The sequence below is a fragment of the Nyctereutes procyonoides genome, unplaced genomic scaffold, assembly GCF_905146905.1.
Source record: "Nyctereutes procyonoides isolate TBG_1078 unplaced genomic scaffold, NYPRO_anot_genome, whole genome shotgun sequence".
NCBI classification, from domain to species: Eukaryota; Metazoa; Chordata; class Mammalia; order Carnivora; family Canidae; genus Nyctereutes; species Nyctereutes procyonoides.
Genome location: NW_026575049.1, coordinates 45,215,664 through 45,228,776, shown reverse-complemented (window position 1 = coordinate 45,228,776; position 13,113 = coordinate 45,215,664). Strand labels below are relative to the sequence as shown.

General features: G+C 43.0%; 1 protein-coding gene across 1 annotated transcript in view; it reads left to right on the top strand.

The window, feature by feature from the left end:
• The window catches only part of VWA3B (von Willebrand factor A domain containing 3B), a 207,217-nt gene extending 194,524 nt beyond the window's left edge, over window positions 1–12,693 (top strand). Inside the window, exons 26-27 of the mRNA XM_055328114.1 lie at window positions 499–599; window positions 11,543–12,693. Coding sequence (XP_055184089.1) covers window positions 499–599; window positions 11,543–11,897 — 456 coding nt within the window. The 3' untranslated portion in view covers window positions 11,898–12,693. The remainder of the gene's footprint in view (window positions 1–498; window positions 600–11,542) is intronic.
• The last annotated feature ends 420 nt before the right edge of the window (window positions 12,694–13,113 follow it).

The window sequence follows — 13,113 nt, the reverse complement described above, 5'->3', positions numbered from 1 at the left end:
GGACCTTGGAATTTACCCATAAGGCAGCGAGGCCTTGGAGACTAGAACAACAGTGTCATGGTGAAGGATGAGACACTGGAGATAGTTCTGTAGAGATGTATGGGGCTGAAGTGGCACATTTGGCAAGGGGTGGTGGTTCTAGTTTCTGAGTCTAGGAATGAGGTGGGCAAGGCTGACCTGAAGGTAGATAGGAAGGTGCTTCTGTAGAGGGATGTGTGGGTGTGTGCGTGCACGTGCTTGGGCAAGCGTGTACAACTTACCTGAATGGCCTCGGCACCTGATCCAGGATGTGGAGAAATAACCGAGAGGAGTCACTGATGACTTTTATTCTGCATGTAATTACCAAACCAGGCTCTGCCATTTGACTGCCCTCGTAAGTGTCACCCTGTATAGGATAATGGCTAGCAGCTATTATAACAGATCAAGCTAAATTAAACTTCCACGTAACTTGTGGACATTCTGATTTAAGTCGCGTGAACCCTTTTGATATCATTACAGGAATTTTGCCCTCGGAGTGCGCTTATTAAGATCAGCCAGAACAAGTATGCTCTCTCTTGCTCTCACATAAAATCACCCCTGATTCAGGAGGATCCAAAAGTGTGAGTAGACCCTGAACTTTATTTATATCTTTGCACCTTTAATCTGTTTCAGAGTTGGGATTCATGATCCCTAAATACTTGGGGAGAAAAGCAGAGGTAGAGGAGGACCTTCTGCTTAAAATGTAGTTCTCTATTTTTTTAAGGTTTTATTTATTTATTTGACAGAGAGAGAGAGAGAGAGAGAGAATGCACAGCCCAAAGGGGGGAGCAGCAGAGGGAGAGAGAGAGGGAGAAGCAGAGGGAGAGGGAGAAGCAGGCTCTCCCCTCTTAAGCAGGGACCCTGACGTGGGCTCAATCCCAGGACCCTGGGATCCTGAGCTGCTGAAGGCAGAGACATACAGGACTGAGCTACCCAGGCGCCCCTTAAAATGTAGTTCTATCATTATTATTCTTTCAACATCACACCTCTTACTTGCTGGTTATTTTTCCATCTGGTTCTAATCTCAAATGCAACATTATTTTACTGACTCTTCAGAAAGCATTCAATCCTGTCATGAATTTGAAGGAATTACTCCCCTTTTATTTGTAAGGATTCAAGGACTTTTTTTAAGATTTTATTTATTTGACAGGGTGCACAAGCAGGGGGAGTGATAGGCAGAGGAAGAGGGAGAAGCAGGCTCTCTTTTGAGCAGGGAGCTCATCGTGGGGCTCAATGGGATCTGGGCCGAAGGCAGATGCTTAACTGACTGAGCCACCCAGGTCCCCAGGTTGAAGGCCTTCTTTTCTTTTCTTTTCTTTTCTTTTCTTTTCTTTTCTTTTCTTTTCTTTTCTTTTCTTTTCTTTTCTTTTTTCTTTTCTTTCTTTTCTTTCTTTTCTTTCTTTTTTTTTTTAATTCCATTCATTCATTCATTCGAGACACACAGAGAGGCAGAAACATAGGCAGAGGGAGAACCAAGCTCCCCACAGTGAGCCCATGCAGGACTCGATCCCAGGACCCAGGATCACACCCTGAGCCAAAGGTAGATGTTCAACCACTGAGCCACCCAAGTGCACCCCGGGTTCAAGGCCTTCTAATGAAGTCTCACTGTAAAGCAAAAGTTAGATTAAATTGCAGTTGGGACCAATCAACTGTCTGCTTCTCCTCTTGCCAGGGAGTGAGAATGAGATGCTGGCCGGGCTTGCCTGTGCCCAGGTGAGCATGGGTGGGTGGCGGTTTTCAGGGGCTACAGTGGGGTGAATACATTTTCATCTGAGGAAGTAGGATTACTAAAAGCTGGAAAAGTAGATTAGGGCAGCCCAGGTGTCTCAGTGGTTTAGCGCCGTCTCCAGCCCAGGGTGTGATCCTAGAGACCTGGGATCGAGTCCCACATCAGGCTCCCTGCATGGAGCCTGCTTCTCCCTCTGCCTGTGTCTCTGCCTCTCTCTCTCTCTGGGTGTCTCATGAATAAATAAATAAAATCTTAAAAAAAAAAACTAGATTAAAACAAAGTCAATAAAAGAAGCTGAGGTCCAGAAAGCAGGCAAAAACCCAAGTCTATTGGGCCAATCAGTGAGGGGCAGCATCACAGCTGGAGTCATAGCCATGACTTGGAGGTGAAGGTGGATTTGGGGCAAGGGTTAGGGAAAGGGATCCTGGAAACTCCCTCCAGCTTCACTTGGAGTTTCTGGGTTGTCTTGGGTGCCAACCTTCATTCGCCTGAAGTGCAAGCACTTCATAAACAGAAACCATCAGACATTCTCTCTTCCACTTCTTCCCTACCCCCTAACCCCCTGCGTCTGGGCTTGTAGAATCCTCTGCCTTTCCCCCTGATGTCAAAGTGCCCTCTTTTATCCAAGGCTGACCTGCCCACCAGGCTCCAGAGCCTGTCCCCATGGTCCGGCTCTTGCTCCATCAGTTACCCTGGATTCTTTCCTATCTCCCCACCTCCTCTCCTGATTCTTTCCCCTCAGCAAAAACCCGAGTCTGCCTCCCCTGTTTACATACATGCACAAGTGCATGCTCGCACACCCCCAGTCCTAAATCCGTAGAACTCCCTTGGTTCTGCACTGTGATCTGGCTCCTCCTTCCCTTCACAGCTACGCTGCTGTGTATGCACAGTCTCATGGGCTGATGTCTCCCCTCTCTTGCCTTCTCTTCCCTCCCCAAAGGAAGGAGCCTTGGGTGTTGGCTTCCTCCTTTATCCCTTCATGAAGCTGAGTCCACAGGAAACACTCAGAACCTCTCCCACGCTCACATTGACTGTGCATGCTGTTTCGGTCTATGATCTATTTGACTCTGTCAACTACCCTTCCTTCCCTTGAGACCTGTCATGGCTCCTCCCCCCTCTACATTTCCTCCCTGCTCGATTTCAACCATATCCCTTGCTCCCATGATTCCATTTACACTAAGGACCTCATATCTCCCTCTCCACCCCAGACCACCCCTGTGCTCTGGCATCAGAATCGTAGCCTCTGAGAGTGAGGCCTGGAACGAACTTTTCTAAAAGCTCTCCACTGGCTGTAACGTGCAGACCTGGCTGCTAACTACAGTGGAAAGAGCCTTAGAAGCTAAGACCTGAATTCCTATCCCAGCCCCAGCCTCATTTAGTTTGTGCACTTGGTGGGTTGCTTATCATCTAGGAGCTTGTTTGCTCACAGTGAGATTCGGATGGGGTTGAGGATTAGAGATGGTCATTGCATGCCTGGGATAAAGCTCAGCCTATGGCAGGAATCCTGTTATTTCTAGCCATCCACCTGAGTGTAGAATCTCAAATTCAACATATCTAGTCCTAAAATTATAGCTCTCCACAGACCCACTCCCATCTCTGCCTTCCTTGACTCATTTCTCTTTTCCACCTGCCAGTCACACAGTTTTCCAAGCAGAAATCTGGTAGTCATTTTAGGCTTCGTCTTGCCCTTCACCCACCACACCTCACTGGTCTCCAAGTTATATTGATCCTAACTTGCAAATATTTCTCAGCTCTGCTGGACCTGTACTGCCTTGGGTCAGGCCTCTCATTTCCTGAGGCCCTTGCCTTTGGCCTCTTCCTGCCACAGGACAGTCCCAGCCTTCTTCCAGAAGGGCTGAGCAGAGGAATCTTCCTTGTATGCAAATCTGTTCCTGCTCCACCTCTACTGAAAAAATCCTTCAGATTCTCCCTCCCATGCCCTTTCTTGTTCTAGCTTAGCCTCTTGTGGGTCTGACCCAGGCCTGCCGCCCTAGCCTCACTTCTCTCTAGTCATCCCCTAAGCAACCTCCCACAAGCCCTCTGCACTGTGATCTAGCATCCTCCCTCCTTTCACAGCCACACTATGTATGGGCAGTCTCATAGGCTGATGTCTCCCCTCTCTTGCCTTCTCTTCCCTCCCCAAGGAACCTTAACTGTTGGCTATGAGTGTAACTATACTAAACTACTTGTAGCTTTTTCCCCATGCCATGCTTTTTCAGGGCTCTGTGCTATGTATAAGCTAAGCATTCCCTCCCTGGAATGTTATTCTTTGCCCTTGGCCATCAGGGAACTCTAACATTGAACTCAAGCATCACCATCACTATGTCATGTTCCAAGACTCAGCCATCCTATGCAATAAAGTGATCCCACTGCATCCTAGAGAGGTTTTCATTACAGAAACTTTCCCTTTTGTTGGGCCATATACTTTCTCAGTTTCTCACTCCTGTTAGGCACGTGTCCTTGAAAGCAGGGGCCAGATTCTGTCCCCATCTAAATCATAGTTGCCAAGGTCCAGCTCTTAGGATGTGCCCAAAGACTATGTGAAGAATGAACCAGTGAACAAATACTAGTGGATGCCCAGCATTGTTCCTTGAGAGGTGCATGGTTTCATAGAAGATCTTTCAGTATTATTATTGAAAATCCACAATTCTTCATTCTCTTCTAGATGAGTATAATGTTTGTTTAAAATTATAGCACGTTTTTTGTGAATCTCAAAATCCTACTCAAACAAAATGATGTCCAAATTACAATACATTTGAAAGGAATATAAATAGATGTGTCTAGGTATTGACTATTTTCACTAAATTCAACATTATCCATCCTATTTTCAAATTAAAATTCAATTCTTTCTATGCTTTGAAAAGCCTTTAATTGTTTTTCTGTATTAGGCCTGCCCCCGGCCTTATTTAAAGCTCTTAGATGCTAATTATCTCCCCTAGTTTCTAGGGCTTTCCCCAGCGGAAGTAGACATTGACTCTCTAGTCTCCCCATGGTAACTTCCACTGTTGTTTTGCTCTAGCTGCCTCTGTGCTAGCAAGAGACTGCATTTAATTCTCTTAAGTAGAAGTCATGTCCAACCTGCTAAATTCAGAGTTTAATCTGTCTCTGTTTCCGTAATCAGGGCTGGCAAGTGTGAGCACACAGACTGACAATGTAGATCTTATTTTGTATCTCCACTGGCATTTCCTTCCGGTAGGTCCTTTCTCATCAGGAGCCCTTCCTATGTGCTTTATAAAGGTACCATCCCCCTTTGGTTTTTCTTTAGTAAGCCTTTATATCATTATAGTAAATGAGACCATTAAAAAAAAATACCAGTGCCTTCTTCAGGGGCTGCTAAAAGAACTGTGCAGTAGCTTGCAACTCCAACGGAACAGCTTTTGACCACATTTAACTTTAAAATATTGAATCCCCGGGGATCCCTGGGTGGCGCAGCGGTTTGGCGCCTGCCTTTGGCCCAGGGCGCGATCCTGGAGACCCGGGATCGAATCCCACATCGGGCTCCCGGTGCATGGAGCCTGCTTCTCCCTCTGCCTGTGTCTCTGCCTCTCTCTCTCTCTGTGACTATCATAAATAAATAAAAAATCAAAAAAAAATTAAAAAAAAAAAATAAAATAAAATAAAATATTGAATCCCCTATAACCATCCTTTTGGGGTTGGTCAGACAGGGGCACATGGCCCCAGGCATGCACCAGGATGCCAGACATTCAGCTCTCCCATCTTCTGCATCCTGCTTTTTCTTCTTTCTTGAGGCCTTCAGCTGTGGGTGACAGAGTATTTCCTGCAGGCCCCTCTTCTGGTTCCTAACTGAGGGCCACACACAGTGAGGGACAGGAAGGGAAGTATCTGGTGGGTAACAAGTTCAAAACTGAGTGAATATGGTCAAAGTCAATGCCTACTTTTATTTTCAGCTTAAAATTTGACACTTAAATGATTCTTGAGGACTTTTGTCCTCCATCATCCAATATGGTACCCATACTAAATTCCAAATAACTAGTTCTTAAAGAAGAGAATTGTAGTAACACCATATTTACAATGTGAAATCAACTGAGGGTCTTACTGCCTTGATCTTCTCTTTCCTCTGCCACACGATGAGTGCATTTTCTGGCAGCACAGCTGAGGGAGGTGTACATGCCTTCTGAGAGTGTGCCTGATGGAGGGATGTGATTACTCTTGCCTTACCTGCTTTTAGTGATGTCCCTGAGCTTTTTTATATACTTCATGGCATAGAGATGTCTGTTCTGAGTGAAAACATTCCCTAACCTAGCTATAACTTTCTGTTTAGAGGATACACATGTAATTTCTCCTAATTCCAAGATGCAAGCAGACCAGGAGGAATTTCCCCCCACTTGGCATCCTCCCTCCTTGCCACACAAAGAACTCCCAGCAGAATTGTTCCCTGATTCCTCCCCGGGGATCCTATTCCTATCAGAAGGCTGTGGCCTCCACTGGTGCTGTTGCTGGGGAAGCATGCCTGGTGGGTTGGATGCTCTGGCTTCTGGTTTTCTCCAGTGAAGGGGAGTGCCCTTACCAGGCATTATTCAACCATTCACTGAGAGGTTGGTGGAGGACAGGCTGGGGACTATGAGCTCATCCAGTCAAGGTGCCTCTGGCAGGCCTGAGCTAAATCCCTGTACTTGGTGCCAGGTAACTGGCTGGATATCCCTCCCAGCGATAGCTAGGATCCCTCCTTCATTCTTGACAGAGGAAGCCTTGGGGCAAACTTCTGAGTCTCCTCCTTAAAAAGATTCACTTTGAGGGAGTTGGATTTCTTGAAAAAATTAGCAACATTCTAAATGTGATCAGGAAAGCCAGAGAGAACTAATCATTTTCTCTGCTCGGAAAAAAAAAAATCAATGGGTGTCTGAAAGAAATTGCTGGGTACTGAGATCCTGAAGGCAAGGAATGTTCTCTTCTTGATGTGTGGTTATAATTGTGTGACCTTGGGGACATGGCTGTGTATGAGTCTGTGGGAGGGGAGACCACTCTCCTAGGGTTCAGATGTGTTTTATCCGAGTCTGGGGTCAGCTCCCAATTCCTGAATATTAGCCTTTTGAATCATTTTCCATCAAGCCATTTGGATTTAGGAATATGTCCCCAAAGAAATTATAATTCCATGTTGGTTAACATTCCTCCCTTTCTCTGTGTAGTGTGGGACCGTCACACCATCTTCCTGACAGCAGTGATATTAAGTGGTTGATTGAAACCTCAAGTTTCAGTGCTGGCTCTGACATTACATGAGATGAATCACTTCCCATAATCTTGCCCTGTCACTGTGACTGTGTTTCCCTTAGAAGGAGCTGTGCATCTGAAATCATTAAGCCTCAGTATGTTATTAGCCCCCTCGTTCCTTCTGGTCAGATTAGGAGCCCCATTTCCTAGGCTGGAACAAAACCCTGAAAAATCAGCAGTTCAGCAGCAAACCCTGTTTGTGAATGTACCATATTATCCGGAGAGACAAATGCCATTGCCTGTTTGTGGCAAGTGTGCTGTGGTGCTCTAATACGGGAACAAGAGAATGTTGAGAGTCATAGAGATTTGTTCACCCTGAGGGCCAGTGGTAACAATTTGGACTTTCATAATATTCTCTCCATTTTCTCCTCCTTCCATTGTTAAAACTCAGGGGCCTTGTGGTCTTTATCAGACACCTACTTGGCATCTACCCTGTAGGTCCTCCTGTTTGGAGACCAGCTTTCTGATAAACACATAGGGCAGAAAAGAAATGAGGCCTCAGAGAACCAGTGAGAATAGGACAAGATGAGCTGACACTAATCAAGCAAATGAGGTGGATTTTTACCCAAGGAGAGTGTGGAGTAGGTGTTCAGTGCTTTCTTACCCAAAGTGGGGTTGGCTGCTTCTGAAGAACCAGTGAAGACACAGTGCCTGGCTTCCCTCATCTTACCCCCACCCTCTGACACAATGCACATGTAATTTTGACCTGTTTATCATACTTAAACAAACCTATAGCCTAAACTAATTAATAGGACACTGAATTTTTCTTGGTTTTGGCATGAGATAAGACAAAAGAAAGCCATTTATCAGGGCCTTTCCAAGTATGCTGATGGATAATACCCACTGGCCAGAGTCAGGAGCATGGCCACCTTCCCCTTTCCTCAGAGGGGTTTGGATGGAGTAGTGTGAGGGTACATGGTTTTGGGGGGCAGGTGGATAAGAATTCACATCAGATTCACACCTACCCTGCCCCCCCTTCTACAAAGGGACATTTCCTTGTGGAATATCTTGAACTTGGTCGACAGTAGATTCTGGAGAGTAAATGGGGTAGCTGAGCAGCATCTGCTTACTTAATGTAAAGGCTTTTTCTTGGTTAAAATCCTGGTCTGCTTTTTATTCTGATCATGACAATTTGCCAATTTTTATTCTTATTCCAAAAGTATGCCTAGTTAATATAATTTAGAAATTAAAAGCAAAAAGAATATGAAAACCAGCTATAGTTCCATATTTCAAAAGTAATCACCATTTATATTTTGACATAGTCCTTCTAGAGTGTATTTTCTCTGCTATGTTGTTTTTCCTCAAAATCAAAATTTTTCCCCTTATTTATAACAGTTAAATTTTTTTTTAATGTGCAGTATGTGGAGTATCTGGGTGGCTCAGTCAGTTGAGCATCTACCTTCAGCTCAGATCATGATCCCAGTGTCCTGGGGTCAAGCCCGCTGCATTGGGCTCCCTGATCAGCAGGAAGTCTGCTTCTCCCTCTCCCTCTGCCTCTACCCCCCCCCCACACACACACACAGGTGCATTCTCACGCTCTCTCACTCTCTCTCAATCTTAAATAAATAAAATATTATTAAAAATAAAAAATAATTGTGGAGTTGACAATACTACTAGAATTCTTTTCCCTGAGGCAACTATTAACAGTTTGATGGAAAGATTTCTTTCTAGTCATCTTTATGTGTTCACAATTTTAATAACCACAGGAAAATGTAACATACATTGTGACTTTTTTCTGCACTTAATAATATATTACTTGCATTTTGGCATAACGTCAACACTTCTTATTTCATTATTGCCTACTTAGATTGTAATTATCCTGGTAGTGTGTGATTTCCTGGGTTCTTTCCATAGTCATCTTCCTGGTATTCTTCAGGTAGGCAGGTCAGCCTCTCTTCTATCTTAATCTTTGGGTGCCTTTCTCTGTACTTCCCATTCCTCCTTCCTGTTGCTCTTCTTTCTGAGAGGTTATAGGTGGTAGACTGGACTATGACCAGTCCTGATACATGGGAAATAGAAGACATCTCTGAAAAGGAAATAGAACATATTAACTTAGTCTGCTCAGGAGGGAGACAACAATGTGAGGGATAGTTGATTGTAATGTGGTAGGTAGGTTTTTATTTTATTTTTTCAAGATTTATTTATTTGAGAGAGAAAGGGTACAAGCAAAGGGAGGGGCAGCAGGAGAGGGGGAAGAGACAGTCTCAAACAGACGCCCCACTGAGTGCAGGGCCCAACTCAAGGCTTGATTTCATGACCCTGAGATCATCACCTGAACCGAAGTCAAGAGTCGAACACTTAACCAACTGAGCCGCAAGATTTTTTACGTTACAGAGCAGGGGTGGCGTTACAACCTTGTCTTGTGATTTCAAGATAAGTCTCTGAGAACATAGTCTCACAGAACTTACACATCCACATAGGTGCTGGCCTCCTATTTCAAGATAATTTTGTTTCTGGCCTCCTGGGACACTTTCTCCAATGTTACTGCTGTTGCTTGGGCTATTTTTTTTTATTGTTATAAAATACACATATTATAAAATTTATCATTTTAACCATTTTTAAGCATACAGTTCAGTGGCATTAAGTACATTCACATTGTTCTGCAACCATCACATCAGCCACTCCCAAAATTTCATCATCATCCCAAACTGAAACTCTGTACCCATTGAACACTAAGCCCTCCCCATTCCCTCTCCACACCTAGCCCTTGGCAACCACCATTTTACTTTCTGTCTCTCTGATTGTGACTAGTCTTTGTATATTATATAAGTGGAATCACTCAGTATCTGTCCTTTGTGACTGACTTATTTTACTTAGTATAATGTCTTCAAGGTTCATCCATGTTATATAGCCTGTGTCAGAATTTCCTCCCTTTTTAAGGCTGAATAATATCTTTTTGTGTGTATATATCACAGTTTGTTTATCCATTCATCTGTTGGTGGACAGTTGGGTTGCTTCCACCTTTTGGCTGTTGTGAGTAATGCTGCAGTGAACGTGAATGTACATATCTGTTTGAGTCCCTACTTTCCTTCTTGTGGATATATTCACAGAAGTGGAGTTGAGGGATCATATGGTATTTCTATTTTTAATATTTTAAGAATTGCCACACAGCAGCTTTACCATTTTATATTTCCACCAACAGTGTACCAGGGTTCTAGTTTCTCTATGTCCTTGCCAACCTCTGTTATTTTTTTATTTTGTTTTGTTTTCTTGATAACAGAAGTGGGATTCATGGATCATATTGTCGTTCCATTTTAATTTTTAATTTTTTGAGGAGCTTCCATACTGTTTTCCATAGTGACTACTAGTTTACACTCCCATTTACAGTGTACGAGGGCTCACTTTTTTCCACACCCTCAGCTCTTGTCTTTTTGACAATAGCTATCCTAACAGGTGTGAGGTGATGTCTCCTTGTGGTTTTGATTTACATTTCCCTTGTGATTAGTGATATTGAGCATATTTTCATGTATCTTTTGGCCATTTGTATGTCTTTTTTTAGAAAAAATGTCTGTTCAGGCTGTCTGCCCATTACTTAATTGGATTATTAGTTTTTTCCAGGAATAAATAAGAGTTTATTCTGCAGAATTTATTTATTCTTGATATTAAGTGGTATGAGTTCCTTATATATTTTGGACATTAATCCATTATCTGGTATATAGTTTGCTAATATTTTCTGTCATTCCTTAGGTTGCTTCTTGTTTTGTTGTTTGATTCTTTTGCTGTGCAGAAGCTTTTTAATTTGATGTAGTCTTGTTCACTTTTGCTTTTGTTGCTTGTGCTTTTGGTGTTGTATCTAAAAAACCATTGCCAAACCAGTATAGAGGAGTTTTTCCCCTGTGTTATCTTCTGGGAGTTTGATTATGTCCATTTCACGTTTATTTTTGTGAGCGTTGTAAGATAGGAACCATGGGGATTTCTAGTTTTCCCAATTTATTGAAAAGACTGTCCTTTCCCTATTGAGAATTCTTAGCTCCCCTGTCAAAATTAGTTGATCATGTACACTACATTTTTCTAAACAATAAGACTAGTTCTGTAACTTCATAGTCCTATCAAATGTCAATTAAATTAAAAATCACATTGCTTTTGAATTTAGGGGACATTTTTCTGATAGTATGCCATACAGGAATTAGGGAAAACTAAGAGAGCTAGAGCATCTCTACTGTGCAAGCTCCAGTCACTATGTCAGGAATGAACTGAACTATGATGTACCCAAGCTTATCATCCAGGGGTAGTAAATACAGGTCAATTCTGCGGAGGCATGCTAAGGGACTTCTTGGCCAGGAATTGTTGCTTCACTTACTGACTTGGTCAGGACACAGTTCAAATGACATTAGGTTCTCTGTGCCACAGAAGCTCAGATATCAAAGATTGGTGGAAATGACCTGCATGGAATAAAGCTCAGCCCAGACTGTCAGAGGCCACAGGACTTCTGTGACTTCATTCCATGGGAAGAAGGCCAAGGGACAGTGAGCTGAGAAACACCTCAGGGCTAGCTTGGACGTCTTTGTAAACACAGCAGCCAACAAGACCAGGGTTACACTGTTCTGTCTCTCTCTCTCTCTGTAGGGAGGATGTGAACACAAAGAACTCTACTTTCTTAATATGGCCACTCAAAGAAATTGATACTGGGGATTTACGAGAACTAAAACAGGAGAATGTTAGAAAGAAGAAAAAGAAACCTGCCAAGAGGCTGCCTCTCCAGGAGATGATGTCCTCAGACTCAGATGACTCTTCTCCTGGCATCAGGTCCCAAGAATCCTACCCCAAGAAACACCCCAACCCCAAGGTGGGAGGGGCACGACATCACCTATCGCTGGAACACCCTGAAACCTCTCTCAAGAATAGTATACATGAGGTTACTCCCCAGTTTCCAGGCCAGTTTAGTTCCCAGTATGGCAAAAACTCTAATACCCTTAAATAGTGCTGACATCCACCTCCCCAGAGAAGGTCCTCGGCCCAGGGTCTAGGAGTCAGCCAGCCACGCCATCGCTGCCATACCTCCACCTCAAGCAGCCCTGCCCTTCCCTCCTAGAGCCACCCACAGCAGCAAAGGGCTGAGGACCACTTCTGAGAAACCTTAAAGCAGTCTAGTGGCAACTTTAAGAGCCAACATTCCTCCAGGGCTGCCCAGACCTCAGCCACTCAACACTGTGGAACTAGCCCCTCTGCTGAGGTAAGGCTGCCTTTCATTCTACCCATTTCTACCCTATTTGTAGAACAGGCACACTTACCTGTTTTCCCCCACCTGGATCTCCTGTCTGTTTACACTTACGGGTTCTGGCTTTTTTCTAACCATTCTTTATCCTATTATTTTCTCTGTCCTCACAACACTACACTCAATCTTTTGGTAAACTCTACATACCCAAAAGTTTAATCTGACAGATTATTGCATAGGATTTTAAGATTTTGGGGGCAAGTTAATGTAATTATTATCCAGAAACTGCAGCTATAACCTGGAAGCTGCAGAATTGTTTTAAGTTGATTATCTCATCTGAATTAGGGATTTTTATAATTTAATTTTAAGACTGAAATGAAGACCTAGTAACTTGTGTGAGATCTGCAAAACAAAATTATTGATTTCTGGCAATTTTTATTAAGTCCTTCCTAATTATTTTTGTTTGTAGTCTGTTGTAGGTACCTCTAATTGAGTGTGGAACCAGAATAAAAACTCTTACATTGGAAACATTTCAAAACTATTGTATTGTTTATTTATTACTGTTTTCTTTGAACACATTTTAGCAATGACATAAAAGTGTTCACTTCTTTTCACTTTATTTCAAAAATGAAATAGCTTTCCCCAATTCTCTTTTTCTAGTCAATAATAGCCACAGGGCTGTATAATAATAGGGTACAGATTATTAATAAGAAAAATATTAGATGCTTTTTGCAAATAGAAAAGATAGATTTTAGAGTATCAGCAAATTTGCAACCTAATTAAAAGTGGGGTTTATATACCTGAAAACTTGAGTGTCACCAGGATTATGGCAAAGAAATTAAAGGAGAAATCTACCTCCAAAAATATGAAAGAAAAAGAGACATCAGTTCAGCATCAGGATAAAGGTAGTAATGTAGCAAGAAAGGAGTTTAAGAGTGAGGAAATGAAGCAGAATAAGATGTGAGACAGTGTGTGGGGAAGT